We start from the raw sequence: 22,624 nt of genomic DNA on the forward strand, positions 1-22,624 counted from the left end.
TGACCTGGATTCACATTGACATCCCTCCCTGCAACTACACACCCTTCAATTAACAATTACCAAAGCAATTACACAAATATGAATATGGTACACTAACCGCCTTAACCCAGATTTGTTTGTTTTGTTTCAAGTTTATTTAAAGCATGCGTAATGAGACAGGTGCAGTATGTGTGCAATGCATCTGCTGTAGCTACACATCCATTGACCTTCCAAGAACCTATGTAGGCCAAGTGTCCACTCCACCACTCCGCAGAGACGTGAGGCTTCGTACATCAGACGTGGCACCTCCAACCCCCCTGAAAAGCCCCTATGAAAAGTGTCATAGCTCACACTAACCACAGCAGACATAGTCTGTGGCGGAGGGCTGGGCAAAGCAGAGGGGTGGTGGAGGAGGAGGAGGAGGAGGAGGAGGAGGAGGAGGAGGGGGTGGTGGTTCTCTCACATTTAATATCACTTGACAAGCGTCATCCAGCATCTCTCAAACAGCCACTGAGCCTGTGTCAAAGCCACAGCCCTGTCAGAGATGTTGCACACCTAGCACACACACACACACACACTTACACAAAACAAAGGCAACCCCAAAGAGAAATATCTCATCCACCTGGCGCCGTGATCGGCCGTCAGAGAACAGGAATAACGGGGGATGAGGATGAGTGAGAGGAAGAGGAGAGAGAGTGAAAAGAGAGAGGGGGGGGGGGGCAAGAGAAAGGTTGAATATGTCTCTGCTGAATCGCGGTGGTCGATTCTCTTGCCTGCGGGCTATTCCTGTAAATATTGACATTGATGTTAGGACCACTCTCTTAAGGATAAGCTATAAAGCAAGGGGGTTAGATTTACTCTGCGCAAACTGTAAGCATCTGAAATCACACGCTACGCTGGGCCTTCATCGAGAGTGTTGAGGGGGAAACAGTGAGAGACTTTCAGGGTGAAGAGCTGCAACTACATGAGGGAACTGAGCCCTCTCGGTGGGTTTACAGCTCCTCTCCCTCCTCTCTCTCTCTCTCTCTCTCTCTGGATGGTTTAGGTTTCCACTCTCAAGCTAAAAGCAGGCAGCTGACATCAAAACCTTCAGAGAGACCCCTATTTCCCAGAAACAGCTCTCGTTTCATGTAAATAGCTGCCTTTCATGGCTACATTGAGATAAATTGCACCCTGCTGGACAAGAGGGAGACAATGTTCACCCTGGAGCCTCTTTTGTTGACATCCGCATGTGTTGCCATGACAACATGTCTGCCCGGTGTGAGCGAGCACGCGTGTATGTGTGTGTGTGTGTGTGTGTGTGTGTGTGTGTGTTTGCATTCAGGGGTTGTATTTGAAGGGTAGCGGTGGGGGCGGGCACACATGTGGGCAAACACACAACATGCACACAGGGAAGCAGGCAGCTCCACACACACACAGAGAAATACAAAAACATACCTCTCTCATTCTTTCTCAAACACACACAAGCACAGCTGCACAAAAGAATAATACATGAGCACGACCAAAACACTGAATCAGGTTAGACTTGCTTCCAACCACCGTGTCCTCCTGGGAGGCTGCAGGCAGAGAAGTTTATTACTAATCATCCTCACGTTAAAAAGGGGCAAAACTAATCCAACTCTGACAACACCTTTTTTCCGAAACCCTCCAGAGAACCGTACGCGTCTGGTCAGCTGGGAATTAATCTGCTGGAGGGATGCAATGTTGCTGGGATTCATTTTTTTTTATAATACATGTGGGTTAAAGATGCCAATCCTTTCTAATGGATCACCATCATCGCTCCATAGGCTGCAGGTCTCTCGTTCGTCTCGTCTAACTTTGCAAAGGAATTGTTGTGATTGTCTGAGCACTCAAAGCATCTCCGCGTTGTTTGATCACATTTGCTCACATTAGCATTTTCATAGATGACAGAAGAATAATTATATCTGTGTGCAATTACACTGATTATGTCTCATTTGAGACTAGTGAAGTGAAGGACCGTGTCACCTCTGAGACCACATGAAACAAAGGCCAACTGCTTTGTTTATATATCACCACGTGCCCATACTTTGAGATCCTCATTATGTTCATTTGGGATGCCTGGGTGTTGAAGGAGGCAAGGACAGGATTTTCTTTAATGGGGTAGGAAAGGGGGAGGAGGGGCACAAGTGAGGGGGTACATGCCCAGTGCCCTAGCAACCCATTCAGGAGGCTGATGGTCTGAATATTAATAATATGGATAGAGAAGAATATGTGTAAATGTGTATGTGAGTGAGAGAGAGAATCCCCTCCCGTGGGCAAGTCAGCATTCACCCATGAAGTAGGTCAGTGAAATTTGCCCAAATTAGGTCAGTGGCAGTCAATGGGTGCCATCCTGGACAAGAGGAAGAATAAAAGAGAAAGAGAGAAAGAGAGGGAGGGAGGGGAACAGAGAGAGAGAGTGAGTCTATAAGGTTAGGAGAGCAGAACCAAGCGGCTTACTTCATCTTAGCTTTTCCACTTAGTTAATTACTGATGCGCTGGTCCTTACAAAACACACACACACAGACCAAACACACACAAAACACACACACACACACAAGTGAAAGCAAGTGAGGAACTAAAGCAGAGAGATGTCTTTACAACTTTAAGCCGTCACTTTTACTCCACTCAGACATCCCTGGTATCAGAATAAGTGTGCATCAAAAGCCCGTTTTGATTGAAAACGCTTTTGAAAAGCAGTCCGAATCGGTTACAGTGCTTAGGTCTGATTATTTAGCACCCTTCCTCCTCCCTCTGCCCCCGTTAGCTGTTTGGATGGTAGCTTCTTTGTCATACGCCTCTCGCTTCTTCAGTTTAGGTTTTTTTCCCCTTCTCCCTCCTGATTTTGAAGAAATCCACACTGGGAGAGAGGGTTGTTGTGCATTGTTCCCAATAAACGGCGGAACACAGGGACCTTTGAAGTCTGTGGCACGTTGTGATTTGCTTTCATCGTTCCGCATCTGTCAGTCAACAAGAGAAAAAACGTGACTCCAAAAAGGAAACTTATGCTGCTTCCCGCACCCCCACTTTCCTCTCCATACACACACACACACACACACACACACACACACATAAAAACAAAACCAAACACCGAAAAAATGACAACAAAGACGGCAACAACGACAAAGGCTGTATTGGGCATTAGACAGACAGGGAGTGGGCTGAATAATAATCTATGAGGAGCAGCGAGATGTTCCAGAAGATTCTGATGTGGCTTCAACTGCATGGAAGAGACTGACTCTGCTTCTTCCTGCCTGAGCTTCCTTGGCCCACTTCCGCACAAAGGGTGTGTGTGTGTATGTGTGTGTGTGCATCCCACTGTAGCTCGGGTTGCTCTCTGAACTTTATTCTGTCAGCCCTCTGTCACTCATCTCAGTGCAGTTTGGTGTCAGAGAGGGGGAAGAGCATTGACAGGTGTCTTCTGTGGGCAATGTCTGTTGAGAGGAGCGATGGCAGAACCTGGGCCTGCACCTGATCACACAAGCCTGCAGCCGTGCTGTGACAGCCACAGAGGTCGGGGAGGGAGAGAGGAAGGTGGGGGGGTGGGGGGGGGGGACAGAGGCTCTCCTCCCTGGGCAGCGATCAAACCCAAGCCCCCGGCTTGCCTGGAGATGTGACAAGGCCCCACTTCCCCTTTCACTGAGCCCCCCCCTCCTCCCCTCCATCAGCACCCCACCCCACCCTCTGTCGTCCCCCTCTGCTGCCAATCATGTGTCATGTGCTTCACGCTCGCGCGACGCACGCCATTGTGCGCCGAGCGTTTGTGTTTGCGCCGGGGCTGAGCCTGTCTACACAAGTTAAAGAGATGTACAGAGGCAAGAGTGGAGGAGACAAAGAGATGCATGAGGAGTCAAAGAGCTTTGCGAGGAAGTGTTGAGCCAGAAACAACCAAATGTACAAGCTGAGCGTGGCTCCGAGTAAAGCGAGCCACAATGAGTTACAGTGACTAACGCTACTAGCCAGAGAGAGAAAGATGCCTGGCTAGAGAGGCTGGGTAGAGAAGCCAGAGAAGTGAAATGCAGCCAACCTGGATGAGGCCTCAGTCCAGATAAGTTGGGACAGTACCAGGGGCCCAGCTACAGCCCGTCAGTGTGGGGAGGAGGGAAAGAGGGGGGGGGGGGGGGGCAAGTGAATTAGCACGAAAGACAGGGGGAAAAACTGAAAAGGGAAGAGAAAGAGAGAGGGCAGGCTTATAGGCGAAACAGAGAGAGAGAAAAGAGAGGGCTTTTGGGGCTTTTCAGCTCCAAAGAGGGATGGAGGGATGGGGGTGTGGGGGGGGTGGAGGGAACCGCTGAGAGTCAGGCAGAGCTGGAGCTGTGGCTCAGAGACAGGGCCAGGGCTGAACTGGGGCTGCTGAGAGCGGAGCCAGGGCTAGAGGCCAGAGGAAGGAGGGACGAGGAGACGAGGGAGGGACGGGGGGGGGCTGAGAATAGGAGGAGGCTGTGGCAGAGCTGGGGCCGGGGCCAGAGCCAGGGGCCCCAGCTTTAGATTTAGTCAGCTGTTCCCCTGGCCAGCAGCTGGAAGGACGCAGGGAGAGAAAGGGAGGGGAGGTAACAGGGGAAGACAGCACCAGGACTTTTGGGGGAGAGTTTTAACAGGGAAACGGAAAGTGAGAGGAGATGGAGGAGAATAAGAAAAAAAAAAAAAGAATGGTGATAGCGAGAAAGAGGAGAAGGGGGGAGATGGAGGTGGTGGAGGTTTGGAAAGAGGACAGTGGAAAAGCCATTAGATTCCTATGAGAGAGAAAACAGCACTGAGAGCAGACAGACTGACAGAAGGTGGTTAAGGCTCACTGGCTTTGCAACCACTCTTGCTTTCCTCCCTTGCCGGTCCTCCTGCTCCCCTCATTCCTCTCTTCCTTCCCTCCATCCATCTCTCCATCCTCCTCCTCCTCCTCCTCTCCTTCCGTCACTGCCGCGCCATTCTCTGGCTGGCTCCCTCCTCTCGGGCCAGTTGTGCTTCGGCAACAGCCCTGCTATTCATTACGCACGACCTGCAGGCATGACCCTAAAACACACACCGAGATCCCAAACAGGTGCCCCACACACACAGCAGCAAAAGGGATCACACATGACTGAAGGAGGAGGAGGAGGAGGGGAGGGGAGGGGGGGTACAGGGAGTGTAGACAGAGGGGCTGAAGTGAGAAGAGAGAGCTCTCTGTGACTGCCCGAGAAGCACTGCAGCACCAACAGCACGAAAGGAGGGATGGAAAGAAGAGAAAACATTGAAAGGAGGAGAGAAGAGGATGTAATTAAAGCAAAGAGCGAGCGTACACACTTTGTTTCTATAAAAGTGGCGAAATGAGATTTGGAGTAGGAGAGCGAGGAGCGAGGGGCGAGGGTTTGCCATGGGGCAAGCAGCCGCTGCTAGCAAAGCACTTTATGGCCTATTATATTCCATTCAGATGGACCAGGCGTCTGGGATAAAAGCATTTAGTCTGCGCGTTAGTGAGTGACTCAGCACTTGGAGCTTTCGCAGGTGGACACCCTCATAACTACACAATGCATATCAATGAAGTGGCCCACTCGTTGCATATGGATCACTCACTCCCACACTCCTGCCTCTTCCTCCCCCCTCTTCCTCTCTTCCTCCTCAGCCACTCATGCCACCTTATAGAAACACTCCACCTTTCTTTTATTTTTCTTCTAAACTGGATTGAGGTCACGCCACCTGCTCAGGGCACCATCCACTAAGACAGGTCATAAAAAGATGTGAGAGAGAGAGACCGAGTGACTGTGAGTGGTATATTCCATAAATAAACAATTTTTTAAAAGTGTAATGCATCGGAAATTTCCTTAAAATTATGAGGGAGACATGTCTGGAGTCGCTGGCTCTCCCCCTCTCCTCCGTTTTCCCCCTCATTTAAAGTTGAGATAGCAGACACCCCCACCCCCGCCCCTATTTCTATCTCTCCATCACTCTCTTGTCTCTCCACGGCAGCTCTCCCTCCACCCATCTGCCCTTCCATCTTCGTTCTACCTCTGTGCCTCTCTCCATCCTTTTCTCTCCTCCCCTCGGTGCTGGTTAATGGCACAGGGATCCAGCATGGAATATAGATCAGTGCGAGATGGATGGGGCACCAGGAGCTCCGGCCAGTCCCGTAGGTCCCAGACCAAAGATTAACTAAATATTAGCTGACAGGAAGAGAGAGAGGCAGGGACACAGCTGCAGCTGCTAGTGCCACTGCCGGCAGAACAAACGACAGAGACTGTTTTTAACCCCCTTTTTGCTCTCGGGAGAGAGAGAGACACACACACACACATGCGATAAACACACATGAGATGCAAAAATACACACAACACATCGGGGTATACATACTGCTGTGCACACGTACGCACGTGCTATCAGATGCACCCTGGGAGAAGAAGTCCACTAATCACATTCTCTCCTCCCCCTCTCTGCCCTGCCAAGGCGGATGGCGAGGGGGAAAAAAAGGAATAAATCTTTATTAGGCGATGTGTCCCTGCTTTATCGATCGCTTCGCTACTTCCCTCCCCTCCTCCCTCTTCAATCCTCCCCCTCCCCCCCCTTTTTTTCCCTCTCCCCTCCTTTTGTTATTTTAGGCATGTGTCTGCCATCCAGTCCAATTGAGTCAGGCTGTACATCAGAGAGGACCATTACCCATGTCTCCCTGGGCTGGGGCTGTCACTGGCTGCAAGGGGGGTAGGAGGTGAGGTGATGTAGCCACCCAGAAGGGACAGCTAACCAGGCTAAGAGCTAGCCAGACATCTAAGGCAGGCAGGCAGGCAGACAGAGGGACGGAGGAGCAGCCAGATAGGAGGTTTGTGGGTAAGAGTGCAGACAGACAGGGGCAGTGGCACTGGCAATAACACACAACACTGGTAGATCTATGCTCCATACACCGAAGCCCTGGTTCTCTGAGCAGAGCACGGCACACACACACAACCTGATTTATGGAGCTAATTTCCCACTAATGATAAAGAAGGGTCACTGTTTTTTCCCCCCCCGCAAAGTGTGAATGAATGAAACCCCAGAATGCTCAAATTCAAAACCCAGCAACTATAACTTTCTGTAAAAACAAATGGCTGCATATGGTGTCAAACTTTTCGTTACTAATGCTGAGACCCCAGTGCGGATATGAAATCAATATATGTTTTTTTTTCTTCCCTCTACCTTCTCTAGAGAAATAAATGCAGGATTTTCAAGTAGACTCCCATTTCACAAGCCACAAGTCAAACACGCAGCCATAAAGGACTTTGTTTCTATAAAACAGTCTATAGTTGCCAGAATTTTCAATTTATACCAGGAAGTATCTGATCAAAGGGTAAGTAAACATTATGAATTGGACCTGACGTTCAGTGACAGCTTTTGGGGCAGTTTTCAATACTTGGCCTCAAGCAACCAAAAAAAAAAAAGTATTACGGTGAGGTGCGGAAAACATCAAGGTGAAGATCACTTAAAAACTTCAGAGAAAGGCACCACAGCAAATGGGTCAAGTCCTGTTCCTCTCCTAATTCCAGACAGCAGTAAACAGAGCTTCTAAATGTAGAAACAGTGATAGCCCCTGAGGTCTGGATGCAGACTAACACCAAGCCCAGCACAGCACAGAGAGCATGAGCTAGCTAGCCGGCTAGCCTTCCTCTGGGAGTTTAGACACAGGAAGCACTATGGAAACATGCTGTATCTAGATAGGGGCAGTGTAAATAAGATATGAGTTTCTATTGCCTGGCTTGGGAAATGAAACTGGAAAATTGAGAAGGGGGAGAAAAGGAGATCATTAGAGCCTATAAACACGGGGAAGGAACACATGAAAGAAGAAGACAGGCTCAGGTATGGAGTGATTAGGAGCAGAGAAGCAAGAAATTAAGACGACAGGAAGATGAAGGGCAGGAATGAGGCGAGAGAAGAAGAAAAAAAACAAGCAAGGAAGGAAATGAGCAAGAAAGAAAAAGAACTCCTTCAAGACAAAACTCTTTACATGAGCAAACTAAATTCCATTATCAGTTGAAAGCCTTCCTCTCGTTCCCTTTGAATCTCTCACATTCTCTCTCTTTGTCTGTCTCTCTGTCTCTCATGCCTGGAGAGCCTTTCTACCTTTATTCAGCCTTGCTCTGCCACAGAGCAGTGAATGCATGTCTCACATGCCACACAGACACGACATCGTTGGACCAGGCACAGCCAGGGGCACTATCAGGGCCTCCTCCTCCTCCTCCTCCTCCTCCTCCTCCTCCTTCTCGGCATAGCTCACACAGCACTTGAGCTGCCGGGCAAGAAGAGAGAAGGGGGTAAACTCCCCCTCTCAACCTGGCTCGAATTCCTGATTGTTCCACAAAAGGATGAAAAGGGGAAGAAGAAAAAAAAAAGGAGAAGAAGCAGAGCATGTACTGTGCAGCTTCTCTGACCGATCTCTCAGGTGAGAAATTGCTTTTTGGAACATGCGAACGAAAGACACATGCACACGTTCACTCAAGCAAGCAACCTTTTCCTTTTGGTCAGGTGCTGCTTATTGGAAAACAATAATGCGAGCACAAGCCCGTCTTTCAAGCCTAGCAATCAGGCACTGGAGGGACAGTCTGACCAGATTGACCTTTGACTTTAGTAAATCCCTGGGGGTCAAGGAAAGAGGTCAGCACTGGGCCAGCTCAGTGCTGTGCAGGGGGAGGGACCAGTCGATGAGTGAACACCTCTGTTAGTGTGTGTTTGTGTGTGTATGCGCGATAGGGGTCAGCAGCAGGTAAACCCTCATCCTCTGCTGTTGTTTATTCTAAGGCGCCGAGTCACTGGCGCCCCGGCACTGTGAGGCAAGTGTGCGTCTTAAAGTATGTATGTGTGTGTGTGTGTGTGTGTGTGTGTGGGGGAGTGGGAACGAGATAGGGTGGGAATGATGACAGACGGGAATGTCATCCACCCTCTTATCATTTACATGCCTCACCTATACCTCACCCTGGCACACACACACACACACAGCCATCAACACGCTCGCCACACCATCATGATGGAGCTGAAAGAATCTGAAAAAGCTGTAGGTTGTTTCCTGAAGCTGCTGGAAGTGGGGAAATCTAGCCCACTCTTAACTCAGCGATCATATACGATATCATCAAGAGACAAAGTTGGTTTGTTACAACATAGAAATCTCTTTGTGATCTTGGTGGCCTCTTTTTGGCAGAGGGTTATTTTTATAGAGATCAGCATAATGTGAAGAAATATTCAAGCACTGCAGCCCAAAGATGTTCTATGCTGCACCTTGCATCTTGAACTGGGATAGATGAAAAAGACTGCGCGCACACACGCACACACACACAATTTGCTTGTAGCCTTTGGGCTGATCCAAAGCTGTTTGGCTTCTGGGGAGAAACAGCTGTTGACCAAACTGCACAGAGAGACTCTGTTCTGTGGCAACATGTGTAGTGTTTTAACACGTATTCTCATGCTTATGCATGTGCTCACACACGGGCAAGCCCGCACGCACGCACACACACACACACACACACAGGATACATACACTGAACCCTCCACTGCAGTAAGCTGAGTCTTGGACTGGTTTGTGCTTATTTCAGCAGCCCATTGGTGCAAAGAGGTATTCATTAAAAAGAAAAAAAAAAGTGAAGGGGAGCATCAGATAGGAGAGCGCTGAGTGCTGCATTCCCCCTGTTGTTATTATTGCCAAATCGAAGAGAGAAAGGCGGCTGGTAATAAAAGTCATTAAATGAAATAGAAAAAACGGTCTTTAATAGGGCCTTGTCATTGTGGATTTAGTAGCCTTCTATCGCCCCTTCCCTCTGCTCCGTTCCCTGTGCTCACAGAGAAGAGACGGGCAGGAGCTCTGTGGAAGGAGGACTGGATTCCTAGACATAGCCAGCCAGCCGAGGAGCTGTGCTGACGCACACCCAGCAGCCACAGTCTGGGACAGGAGACAAGTCAAGCTGGAACGGGGACTGGGGCAGACGTTAGAGAGCTCATGCTGGAACTTTATTACTTTAGCTGGTTTATTTTAACAGAGGCAACGCATGCTGATCTTGTACACAGAGCGTCTCTGAAATCGCGCCAGCATTAGTGTGCAGGGTAATTTTGAAGAAAGATCTTTGGGCAGCTTGGTAATAAGACTGGGGAGTGTGGCAGACACAGGGCGGCTAAGGCTGGAACCGGGAAGGGTGATTTAAGAGGGGCAGGGAGGAAACGACTATGTCTGGGACCAGGAATGGGACTGGGAGGGAGGCTGGCTCCGGTCAGGTGGAAGGACTGGAAGTAATGCAGACGCTAGTCCTAGTTTGAGATGGCAGGAGGATTGTCGAATGGCGCATCTTGGGTACGGTCTTGGAAATGTGATGAGCAGGACACAGTTATGGCTGGGGGTAGAAGATGGAACATGCCTGGCTGGAGGAGGTTATGGTCTGTGGTGGGAATAATCTGCCTAAGGGGCACATCTGGGCCTCGGAATGGGGTTGGGGCAGTGACAAGCATCGGGACCGTCTGGAAACTTCTGACGTTCTGGGAACACGACAAAACCAGCAGAGGAACCAGTGGTCATCTTCCACTCCATGAGCACAACACAGTGATGCCAGAGTCTGTTTTATGAGTTCCATCCTTGAGGTGGCCACCCAGACTGAAAACTGGCTTGGGCTGTCTGTAAGTGATAGAAGGAAGAAACTGAGCCCGAACTGAAACTCATTATGAGCAGAATGAAAATGATTATCACGTAAACACATTTCAGATTTACAGCGATGCTCTTGCTGCTGTCACTTTGGATGAACCCCTGAACAAAAACTAATTTCCTGGATGATTTCTAAATCCAAAATCTGACATCAGGCGATATTACACACTAAACTGAAAGAATTAACAAATATAGTATAAAATATAATGTTTTGTCCGTGTAAATCTGCGCAGCCACATATCCATGCAAACACACAGGCTAAGCTAACGTGTTTCCATTACATGACAGCTGGAATGTATCCTATCGTCTTTCCATTCAAGCAATAGAATGGGACAAAGGCCTGGAATCTGCTTCCCTCAGTCTCTCAGATACACACATCCAGAGACGGCTCTCTCCCTAAAGATTCCATGTCTCTTCACATAGATGCAGTCGCTGCCCCTCTGTCTCTCTCTCTCTCCCTCTTGGACAGCCAGATGTTTACACTAGCTCCAGGCTCAGCCATGTTTCCATGACGATACAAGCCCAGGGTTAGTCACATGGCTGGGGATAGACCTGAAGCCCTGGATCCGGGATCACTGCTCCTTGAGCGCTCTCACCTCAAAAGGTGGGTTTCATTACAGCGTCTCCTTCGCTTAATTCTTTAGAATAAGACACATATTTTGGGGGGAGGGTGACACTTCTCGTACTCTCTGAGTCAAATTGTGTCAGTATGTCTCTAAGTCCTGAGTCATGAGTCGAGCCTCCTCACAAGACGGCGGTTTCGCGCAGACTAACTGCGCAGTCAGAAGCGTTCCGACTCTTTCCGTCTTTGGTGGTAGGCATGTGGGCTCATTCTCGACAGGCATTGTAAAAAGATAAAGGAACTCTCTAACCTAACAGGAAAATAAAACCAGATCCACCCACATGAAAAGAAACAGCCCACACACAAACAGAAAGAATAAGCCCTCACCAACCAAAAACCCAGCTCAGCCTGATAAGCGTCTCGCAGCAGACGACATGCTCATGCAAGATTTATGTTTTGCATCTTAAATTTTGCACCTTCATGGACAAAATGCCTGAAATGTCGAGGTGGGTCCTCAAGGAGCCCTGTGAAAGGCCTTGTGAAGTCTCAGTTCAGAAAGAGCACAGTGGAAAAAACGAGTGTGTATGTGTGTGTGTGTGAGAGAGAGAGAGTGTGAGTGTGTTATTGCACAAACATGCTGAGTTTTACTTCACCTTTGTAAGTGGCACAGATTTCTCCTTGGTATTAGTCTCACTGCTTTGTCACACAAACAATAACCTACTTGTGTGTGCAAATATTCTTTGTTTTATCGGCCCCTTTGTTCTATGGGTGTTGTCAGCGTGTGTTGTATTGTTGTAAATTATGTCTCGATGCCGTCATGCTTCTGCCCGGATGCTAAGCACATACGTGATTTAGGCTCGACTAGAAATGAGGCATGGCTCGGCTGCTCCTCCGGCAGCACACCTTACAGTACGTGCGCCTTTTAGCTGCAACAACAAGTTCAAAAAGGCCCTGTGTTATGATTTTCACTGTCTGTATCACATCGACGAACAGGTTAAAAAACTGGGAACCACCAGCCCTGGTTGTTATTTCACCGTTTCATTGACATCATGATAAAAAGAGGGTGAGAGAGAGAGTAGATGACGCAGAAACCTAATTAAGATTCTCCAGAGCGTGAACAAATTAACCTGAGTTATGAGCATGCAGAAGCACACAGCAGACACACACATAAGTATTCACACACACACACACTCACAATCACACATATACACACATCAATTTGTCTCCGGAATAGGTGGAGCAGAGGAATATGACATTCACACTCAAACAGGCATGACTGCTATGGACATTCAGTGATATTTTGGGCAAAATATTATAGGCTATCTAGTCCAACACCACCACCATGGAAAATACACCAAAATAGGCTACAGGATATGCATATCTACTTTCATGCGAGCTGAATTTAAATACAGCCCTAACAAAGTGTCCACCTCATCACTCAGATTTGGGGCAGCAAGCATGATAAAATGACATGTGGCTTCATGTGAAAAAAAAAAATTAGCCTAACAAGAAGAGCTGGACAAATAGGCTCTAGCATGTAGCCTACGCTAATGACATTGCAGGGAGCGACATATGCCAGGCATCAGAATGTCACTCCTTAGGGACATGGGGCTTACGGTAACAGGATAGTAAGAGTGAGGTGGTGGTGTGTGTGTGTGTGTGTGTGTGTGTCCGTGTGTGTGTGTTGGTGGGGGGTTATGTTTTTTTTTTTTAACTCCTGGCAAAAAGCCCTGGAGGTAGACAGGGAGGGTGGGGGTTGGAGAAGAAATACAGTCATGAGGGGTCAAAGGGAGGAGGGGCAGGACAGAGAGTGTCATAAATGAATGAGAAAAGAAGGGATGAACTTGACCCAGACTGGAGGACTAAAACAGGAAGGAGGGTAATGAAGTGCAAACATGCTTTGTCATGCCATGTTAGAGCCATAGGATTAGAATTCTATAATTAGAGGATGGGGCACCATAATACTAGCCTTCCTTTCAGCATGATGAGCTGCCGAGTCTAAATTACACAAGGGGGCCGGAGAACAGATGCTGTGATCAGAACAGGCAGCTTTGGGGGTTTTCTATACTGGCGAGTGGTGCTCTGTTCCGGCCTGATTGACAAGCTAAAGAAAACTGAAACTTGGCACATCAGTGAGATGCACTGATATTTGTCTGATCACCACATTTTCTGATGACAGGCAGACGTGGCTCTCCAAAGCAAAATGCATATTTCATTTCATTCATTTGCGTTTTTTTTTCTCATCTTCATGTATTATTACAGATAGGACCTTACAGGTTGAGGTTTTAGGTCAGCTACCTGTTCAGCGGCTGACAAATTCATCACTAATTCGACAGAGGAGAAGAGTGCAGGAGGGTTGAAGCTGGGCTGTATTAACAATGCTAGAACCGAGAAACAGTGGACCGCTAGATAACGCTTGCATTCATATATGAATATTTATCTCAAATGCTGGCACTGGAACAGATGAGCTCGCATGGGAGAAAGAACAACCCATCCATCTCACTCTCACCCCTTCTCTGCGCTTCATTCTTTAGTTTCATACATCCCCTTCTCTTGCAATCACCATTTCAATGCCTCTTTCCTCTTTTGCATTTTCCACCCACTTTTTCCCTCTAGGCTTCCCCTCTTTTTCTTGATATCACCCGATCTATTGCTCTTCCCCTTAAACGCCATCCCCCCTATCCTTTCCCTTCACAGCACTGATGTATGGAAAGAGATGGAGGAGAAAAGAGAAAAGCGTGTGATTAATGTCTTTGAGAAAAAGATAAATAATCACAGGAGACTAGGGGCTGGTAGTTGGCCTTAGGGGAGTAAATATGGAGAGTTTTATAGCTGCTCACTTGGGAGAGGGAGGTAGAGGAGGAGATGAGAGGGGGGAGGAGAGGAATACAGCGACAGCAGATCCATTCAAGTATATTAGCTTTTCCCCCCATACACAATAACCTCCGCATCTATTCTATTGCTCTACTGTCTTTCATCATCAACACTGAATCCCATCCCACTGACAGCACACACACACACACACACACACACACACACACACACACACATAAGAAGCCACACAAAGCCTTGCCCTCACAACCACCCTGCACTTTTTTTTCCAGGCCAGACCCACTGTATGTGTTTGATGGGCCAATACATGTGGTGTGTGATGTGGCTGACAGCCCCCTCCCATGCTGCCCTGCTTTTAAGCCCTCGTCCTCCAGTGGCTGCCTGTCCCCTGGAGTAGATTGCATCTTTTATTTATCATTTTCTCTTCCTTGGCTTTATTTTACCCAGCTAAAAAAAAAGGGGAAAAAAATCTGGGCCGAAAATTGTAATCAGCATAACATGCCCTCCTCCTGCTATGTACTCGCCTGTCATCCTCCTCTCTCTGTGAGCATGCAGGATGAGACTGACAGCCCGTGCAGACGAAGACACACACATGCACACAGACGCATGCACAATCCCCCTCTGTGTTTATCAACCCCCCACACACACTGACACGCATACTCTTCCCTCTCTCTCTCTCTCTCTTTCGCTCTTTCACACACACACACAAAAACACATGCACACCCACAAAAAAAGACCCTGTCACCCTCTTTGTCACTCTTTCTTACTATTTTCCAAAGCACATACACACACATCTCCTCGCTGATGCCTCACACTTTCTATTTTACCCCCGAGCTGAGTGTTTAGCTTCCTGAAGCTCCAAAAGAGTGAGCACATAAATGAGCCTAATGCTGGGGAATCTGGTAAACAGGCCAGAGAGGGAGGGAGAGCTGCCTGCCTGTCTCCCCTGCTCCATGGCTACTATTGTGCACTGCACATTCTCTGAGCCCACAAGAGCTGAAGCCATCTCCACACAGATTCTTTGGAGGGGATAGTAAGCCAAGAGAGAGAGAGAGAGGGGGAGAGGGAGTAAGAGAGAGAGAGGGTGAGGGAGGGAGGAGGAAGAAGATCATGCATAAAATCTTGTTTGCAGAATGCATTAAGATTCTGATGAACTGGGGAGGGTAATGGGATTAGGATCCTGAACCGTTTCCAAGGGTGGGGAGTCGGATTGACAGCTGAGTCTATTGCACTGACGAATGCAGTGAAATATTGTGGCTCTGGCAAAGGCAGGCAGCCAGGCAAAAGAGGCAGGAAGGCAAGCAGGCAGGCAGGCAGGCAGGCAGGCAGGCAGGGGGCTGCTGAGCCTACAGCACCTCTGTTTACTCTCTAGCTTTACCACAAATAATGCAGCTGAGAGAAAGAGAATGCATCTTTGCCTTCGCTGGCTGCATATAGCTTGGGCTTTAACTGAATATTGGGAAAGCAGAAGAAAAGCTTCAGTGTGTCTCACAAAGGTGTTTGGCAAACAAAACAGAAGCACTGTGGCTTTAAATCACCGTCCCTCCCACCCTTTCTAAATATCGTCTATTTAGCCAGCGGTGAAAAGATATAGGGGGCTTTTGTCTGCGTACCCGCTGGTGGGGGCATGGAGAGCTGGAAAGACACAAAAATAGGAACAAAGTGCTAAGCTTCCAATTGGGATGGCTCTGGGCAATTCAATGCGCGCTGCTCAGTGGGCAAAAACAAGGAGAAGTGGGCTACTATTACGGGCTTATCTGAAAATAGGCTATTCTCACACAGCTCTATAGGGTAGTGACTGGTGTGGAAATACCCTGCATTGTTTATAATAGACAAGGCTATGGAAGGCAAACGCAAGCCCTTTAAAAGTCTGGCACGGTTCCATGGAAAAAAGGCAAACAGTGCGAGTTAGTTGTTTTGTTTATTACAGACTGTTTCCCTGCATTATTGTAACGCTGGTAGTCCACTCACCGACTTGCAATACGTTGTCCACCCAGCCACCCTCTAGCAGAGTGACACCCCGTAGGAAAGGCAGCTGGGTCTCGTCATTATTGTCCCCGCTAGTTCCACTTTCCTCTCCTCCGGCGTTGAAAGAGGAATACATACAGATCTCCTTCTCGCTTCTCGGGAATGACCAGTATACGATCCTCCGCTGGACGGGCTCCGGGATCCTCTCGAACCGCTCCTCCACCCTCTGGAACGGCCACTTCTCCGCGACTCTGCGCGCCGCGATGTCGAGCAACGACTCGGGGTTGAGCGTTTTTCCGTTCCCCGACCCTCCCGGAGCGGACCCCGCGCCGCCACACAGGACTCCTCCAGCCCGCTGCCCCTGCCTGCATGCCGGGTTGTAGCCGGGCCGGCAGCAGAGCCGCTTGGCTGGGGGCTGCTGGACTCGCTCGGCCATGATCGCACCGCTTCCAACCTGAAGCGCAGTTCCTCTCCGCTCATATAAACGGGATAAGGAAGAGAAAAGGGCAATCTCGCAGCGATTGTTTGCCGTACATGGAGAGACTGCCCTTATTTGGAAAGGTGGGCGGCGCTTGCGAGTTCCGTGAAGTCCTTTGTGTTGTCAAAGTAACCGGGAGGGGCGGGATCCTGGAGCTCTGCCAGCGCACGAGTGGCGCTATAAAAGGAACTGGAGGCGGAATTCCCGAACGTCGGCAAATCCTTTGTGAAGCCGTCCGGGAGTGCGAGGGCGGAGCCCCGGCGGCCGACGGCCTTTGAAGTTTCCTTCTTATTTGAGTTTAAAGGCGGGGACTTAATCCAGGGGCGGTCTTGCAGTTTCCCACAGGGGTAAAAGGGGGCAAGAAAACTGACTTTTTTCCTTTGGAGCTGGCGCTACTACCCCGGGCGCTAGCTTTTCTTCAGCAACAACGTGAGGGTTGTTTTCGAGGCTTTAGTCCAAAGGACTCTCGGGCTGTCAAAGACGGAAAGGGCGTGGGAGGGGGGAACATACAGATATGGAGCTGGACGTGCTTGTCCTCTGTGCTCACTATTATGTAGGCCTAGTCACTAATCAGTTATTTTGGTCAGCTGTTAGGCATAGACTGACTGTGCTGCTGCAGCCCATGGACAATTAATAACCAACTCTGAAAGACAAGCTCTCTCTTTCTGTGTCTCACTCACTTACTGAATAATTATCTTTATTTTAAAGGGACACTCCAGTAGACTAATCATCACATGGGCAAGGCTGCAGTGGGCCCCAGGTTTTTAATTTTTGATTAATCACTAATTTGTTAGACATTTGCACCACTTAAGCACAGTATTAAATAAATTATGACTGATCATGTGGAGACCATGGGTCTTGGTGCGTCAAAATCTTGTTTTAATAGACCTGAGCTGTCCTGAATGGTTTTGTTTTAAATTGCAAATTTCCTCCAAGGTAGTTGCAAGGTAGTAGGCTATTATCCCATTAGAGAATATCTGTAGCCTAATGGTAGGCCAATGGTTAGGCCTACTTTGATTATCAATAGTTCTGACAATTACTTTCCGAATTGATTGCTCAGTGTACTATAATGTCATCGGTTTGATAAAATGTCTATGATGTTCAAATTGAAAAATAATTGGAAGCTCCAGTTGAACCACTATTTCTTTCTGAGTTTGTGGGAAGTTACAGGGGCCCAGTAAAAGGCTAATCCAGCAGTCACGGTTATGCTGGATCGGGACATTCAAACTTTAAACAGGCTCAATGACACTATCAATCAGTAGGCTATTATGTAAAGTGTAAGATCCAAACTTGTGTTTTGGAGCTAGAACCATATTGGCCTCAGATCTGGATATCTGGGCCTCCGATCCATAAAATTTGACAATTCTTTATTAGTCTCTTGAAAGTCCCCCAACTTTATGGAAGTGAAAGACTGACTTGGTGAGAATCCATTTGAGATCACGTCTGCATCTCATCATGTTCAATCTTTGCTCTTTACTCAGTCCAGTAATTGAGTCTATCAACTTGCAACAGAAAAGCAAAATCAAAGGATATTGGAAATTCCTCAAGGACTGGCTAGACTAGTGGTTTTTCTTATAATCATTATGATTCACGCCACCAGTGGAGCCGGTTAACTATAAATTGTGGTTCAGTCATTTTATGGTCTACCCCCTCCCTGTTTGTTGATAATGTTAGTTCCATAGCTGTGTCTTGAAAAGGAGGCCTACTTTCTATAGGAGGGGTTAGGGTGGGGCCACATTACCCACCATATCCGCCTGATGAGACGTGTAGGCTACGTAGCAGAAGCTAATAATTATAATCAGATAACAAAAAAGCCGCCAGATTGAGGATGTTTTTCTAAATTGTCTATAAAAGTTGACCAAAACTATGCGGGTAAACCAGAATGTGTGTTTGCAATGTGTCTGTCCTCTGCATGTGTTCCCAGCTGCCCTTCTCCTTCCTCTGTGAGTAGGTCTAAAAGGCTGGCCTTTGAACTGCTCTGAAAGTGATCCATGCCGTATGGACAGAGCAGATGTGGCCTAACCTGATTTGGTTTCAATACTTCCCCACAGGAAGTTCACAAAGCCAGCAGGTCCTCCTTTGTTATGTTAGTCATCTTTCTCAGAGGGCCAGTGGAGCCTTTTGCTGTTTTTATACACTTACTGCCTTATCGTTTCGCTTTATCCTTTAGACAGAGCACGTCCACACATGACCAGACGTTTTGGCAGCAGCTCGATGTCATGTGAATCTTCACCCAGGAACAAAGTGGACCACATTGTGTGTGTGTGTGTGTGTGTGTTTTTCCCCCCAAGTTTTGTAGTTAATCTGTATTCGTTATTTGACTTTAATCATTATCCAGTACAATTGTAATCATTGTGAACATTTAGGTTCTGTCTGTGGAGAAAACCTCATGGGCAAGACAGTAGCCTAATAATCCCCGAACTTTTTCCAGATAATCAAGGGGGCTCAAACAAAAGTGGTCACAAACAAGGTGTTGAGAGACATGATCACATTATGTCACTTTACGATTATGATTTTTAATTTCCCTGACATTCGTGTTTCTGATTTCCCACTCACCTTATGCCACCTGTTCATGTTCCTAAAATAGCCTACTGAATAAAAGAGGATGAAAAAATGCAATAGGCTAGGTATATTTATAGCCTATATTTACTAGCCTACATTTCTGTTTAGTGGTTGGCTACATTTAATGTTTGTTTTTTGTTTTTTGTTTTTTACAAAGCTATTTTCCTGTTTGTTTCATTACCTACATTGCATAATGCTGCATACACAGTAGAGCATCTTAGTAAATATTGTGTGACAGGCTGTAGTGTCTTTAACAAAACGCCATGAATATAAAAGCTGGATCACAGACTCGGCAAAGTGGACAACTGTCCAGGGACTCTCAATGTCCAATAGCAATACAATGCTTAGCTCCATGAATCTTTATAAAAAGAATAGCCTAGAGAAATTGTTTGAAATTTGTACGACTTCCTGCCTATTGTCCAATGCCTATGAGAAAGTGGTAGGTAGGCCTTTGACATTTTACTTAGCCTAAGGAAAAGATAATAATTAAAAGACAATTTAAATATAAGTAATTTTCCCTCAGTAAACTTACTAACGGATTGCTCACGTCCTAATTATTACAGCTGTATTGTAGGCTAAGGTTTGGTTTTAACTTGCCTGGGTAAATAATTGAAGTGCCGAATAGGACTACATTTCCCACACTTTTAGGGGGCGCCTCATATCCAGTCAGGAGCGAACAATAATTTGCGACGTCTCCACTTCCTGAGTCAGGGAGGGGTTGGAAGGAACTTATCGTCGTAGAGATATCCACTAATCACGGCTCTTTGGTAAGTTTGCTTTCATTTTACTGGGAATTATACGTACACTAGTCAATATGAAGATATAGTTTCGTAGTTATGGCATATGTACGCGTATTGCTGCTGTGCTGTTTAACCGGGAGTCAGTCTTGCCGTTTAGGCCGCTGTGGATGGGCGGCGGGCTAGCTGGCGGAGCTAACGGTGGTTGAAATGTATATCTCTTATCCATATCTCAGAAAGAACCATGAAGTACAAAAAGCACACTAGGCGAATATAATAGTGTTGGTTGTTTGTACATAGCTGTGGCTAGAGTCAATGGTTTGAAACGGGTTTTATGGTAAATATAGCTAACATAGCAGGATAGCTTTGACTCGATCTGATGCTAACTTACATAGTCAGTGCTCATAGTCATGTTTATGAGGGTCCGTGGTCTGAGCAGCAATAACTTGTTACATAAATACCTTTATAAGACGGTCATAACTGAAGTATGATCAACACGTAGTCAAGGAAGCTTAACTAGACCAACTGCAACGCTAGTCATTTGTAAACCTACTTTTTGTGGGGCTGTTATCATGTAAAATAAATAGAAAAAGTGCAAAAGCAATCCCAGTTCTATTGTTCATTTTGACAGTATTGTGACATGTAAAGCAGTTATTAAGTGAAGTGTTTCCCCAGAAATTGCTTTCAATACACGAAACGACCAAAACAAAATAATCTTCGCAGTTCATCTTAAATCTAGTGTCTTTACTTCAGGGTCTTTCTGCTGATCGACTAAGCAATTGATAACCTGATCAGCTGTAGCCTACTTTTATGCAGTAAAAAAGAGTATACCAATACATTGTCGGTTGCAATGGTATCATCCCTAATAACTATGCATTTTATATCTCTGGGTACTGTTTAAGGTCACTGGAGTGGAAGGATTGCTTTATGTTAATATTTTCTTGCATCATCACTTGTCAGGTATTCAATGTGCTGGTTAAGGTCAAGGTTACTTTTTGTCGTCTCCTTTGGGAGACAGTTGTTTTGGGTTGAGGGAATTGCTGCTTCAACACTGCAGTAGGAAAGTAAATGAGTCAGAAATGTTGCGTGGCATAGGGCATCAAGTATGGATTGTTTTCAACAAATCTGTCTGTATACATTATTTGCTGCCTACTTTTAAAAATGTCAGAAAATACTCAAAAGCAAACATCACAATTGGAGGACCCAGTGTAAAGCTGTCAGATTGCAGACTGCAGCCAAGCCTTCCATTTGGGGAGCATGAATCAGCAAATGTTTGGTGTTTTAACTATAACAGTCACTGCAGGTAACACATTTTTTGGATGTAAGAAATTGTTCTACTTGTACTCTAACTCATTATGTGAAACAGTGTACACGGTGCATTTTAGTATTTATCCATAACACCAACTTGCTGACATGAATGAAGTCATTATTGGTAGAAAGCCCTAAGACTGCAAATGTGGTATTTTCCTGCATACAGCTCTGGTCATTAACTCCTTTCTTTCCTGGCACCCCTTTTCTCAGATCTGTTCCTCATCGTTGCTCTCCAGGATGATTGACGTTCGGGCATGGGCAGAGTATGTGGTGGAATGGGCTGCCAAAGACCCCTATGGGTTCCTCACCACTGTCATACTGGCTCTCACACCTCTTTTCATTGCCAGCGCACTGCTGTCCTGGAAACTGGCCAAGATGATTGAAGCACGTGACCGGGAACAGAAGAAAAAGCAGAAACGTCAGGAAAACATAAACAAGGCAAAGAGGACCAAGAAAGACTGAGCCTGTAAGAGCAGGATGAGGGCATAAAAAAAGGAGGAGCAACCAACACGCTCACAGCCCTCCTTATTCCAAATAATGACACGGTGCCCCTCCCTGTCCCAGACCTACCATCAGCTCGGGGCCACTGTGCCTCATGCCAGGGGTAGGAGGAGGGACGCTGGCCTCACAGGCCCAACAGTGCTGAGATGGACAGGACTGCCCAGAGGAGGCTCATCCCAATGGGACTTTGGTCAGCAAGAGCACAGTGGTCATCTGTAAGAAGTTTTTATGCAGCGATCTGCTGATAATATTGTGCAGCTGTTGCAGCACCTTGCATTCCATTGTTAGCATCCCTGTTCTGACATTGTAATGAGCATACTGGAATTTTTTTTCTCCACGTCACTTGCAAAATATCCAAATTATTACTTTATAATTAATAAAATTTTTATGGTTGATAAGAAAATGTAATTTTCCTCTGTGTGAAATGAACAGCATTACAAGCACTTTTAATTGCGTGCACATAAAAGGTATTCACCCCCTCATGTTTTATGATACTGTAACACTGAACCAGACTGAATGTAATTTGGCTTTAATGTGCTGATTGACAAAAAAGACTTTACCGTTAGGACATAAAAAGCTGTAGCATGACGACAAAGAAACATCTAAACAAGTTAGAAAGAACATTTCCGAGGCACTGTCTGTTTAACAAAATAGAGCGAGGTCATTCACCTAGAAAATATACCTAACAGCTGATCAAGGCCAAGGTGCTTTTATTAAATATGGAGTGAACTTTTTTGGCCATGCTTAACTGTTTTTCATGTTCTATACACATTATGATATACTTGCCTGCGATAAGACCCCTGTAAAGAATCACTTAACCCCCATCATTCTGAATAGAGACAGGTGAACAAACTTACATTTGTTTTCCCTTCTTGTTCTCATGACTTCTTATTGATCCCTTGCTGCAGTGTTCTGAAGACCACGTTTTGCTGCAGGATCTTGGTTCATGTTGCTTTTCTTACAAGTGCTCAAGCTGCTCCTTTTTTAATCAACTATGTGGCCAAAATAAACTTTGACCTCAAGGGAAAAAACTTTGTGCGGCAGTGGATCAGTATACTGTAAAATACCTTTTTCATGATTTT

General features: G+C 46.8%; 2 protein-coding genes across 3 annotated transcripts in view; one reads left to right on the forward strand and one right to left on the reverse strand.

Moving 5' to 3' along the window:
- Positions 1-16,427, reverse strand: part of LOC146981380 (zinc finger SWIM domain-containing protein 6-like) — a 42,157-nt gene extending 25,730 nt beyond the window's left edge. Inside the window, exon 1 of the mRNA XM_085786516.1 lies at positions 15,957-16,427. Coding sequence (XP_085642642.1) covers positions 15,957-16,389 — 433 coding nt within the window. The 5' untranslated portion in view covers positions 16,390-16,427. The remainder of the gene's footprint in view (positions 1-15,956) is intronic.
- A 3,268-nt stretch (positions 16,428-19,695) lies between these two features.
- On the forward strand, positions 19,696-21,945 carry smim15 (small integral membrane protein 15). 2 transcript variants are annotated; one of them, XM_085786521.1, is made up of 2 exons: positions 19,696-19,760; positions 21,252-21,945. In XM_085786521.1, exon 2 carries the CDS (start codon positions 21,279-21,281, stop codon positions 21,501-21,503), a length of 225 nt encoding a protein of 74 aa, XP_085642647.1. In that variant the 5' UTR covers positions 19,696-19,760; positions 21,252-21,278; the 3' UTR covers positions 21,504-21,945. The 2 variants fall into 2 exon arrangements, with proteins under 2 accessions (XP_085642647.1, XP_085642645.1); XM_085786519.1 differs by having other exon boundaries at positions 19,717-19,764.
- Positions 21,946-22,624: the final 679 nt, after the last annotated feature.

This window comes from Trachurus japonicus, chromosome 9, assembly GCF_045865225.1.
Source record: "Trachurus japonicus isolate A0001 chromosome 9, Traja_1.0".
Lineage (NCBI taxonomy): Eukaryota > Metazoa > Chordata > Actinopteri > Carangiformes > Carangidae > Trachurus > Trachurus japonicus.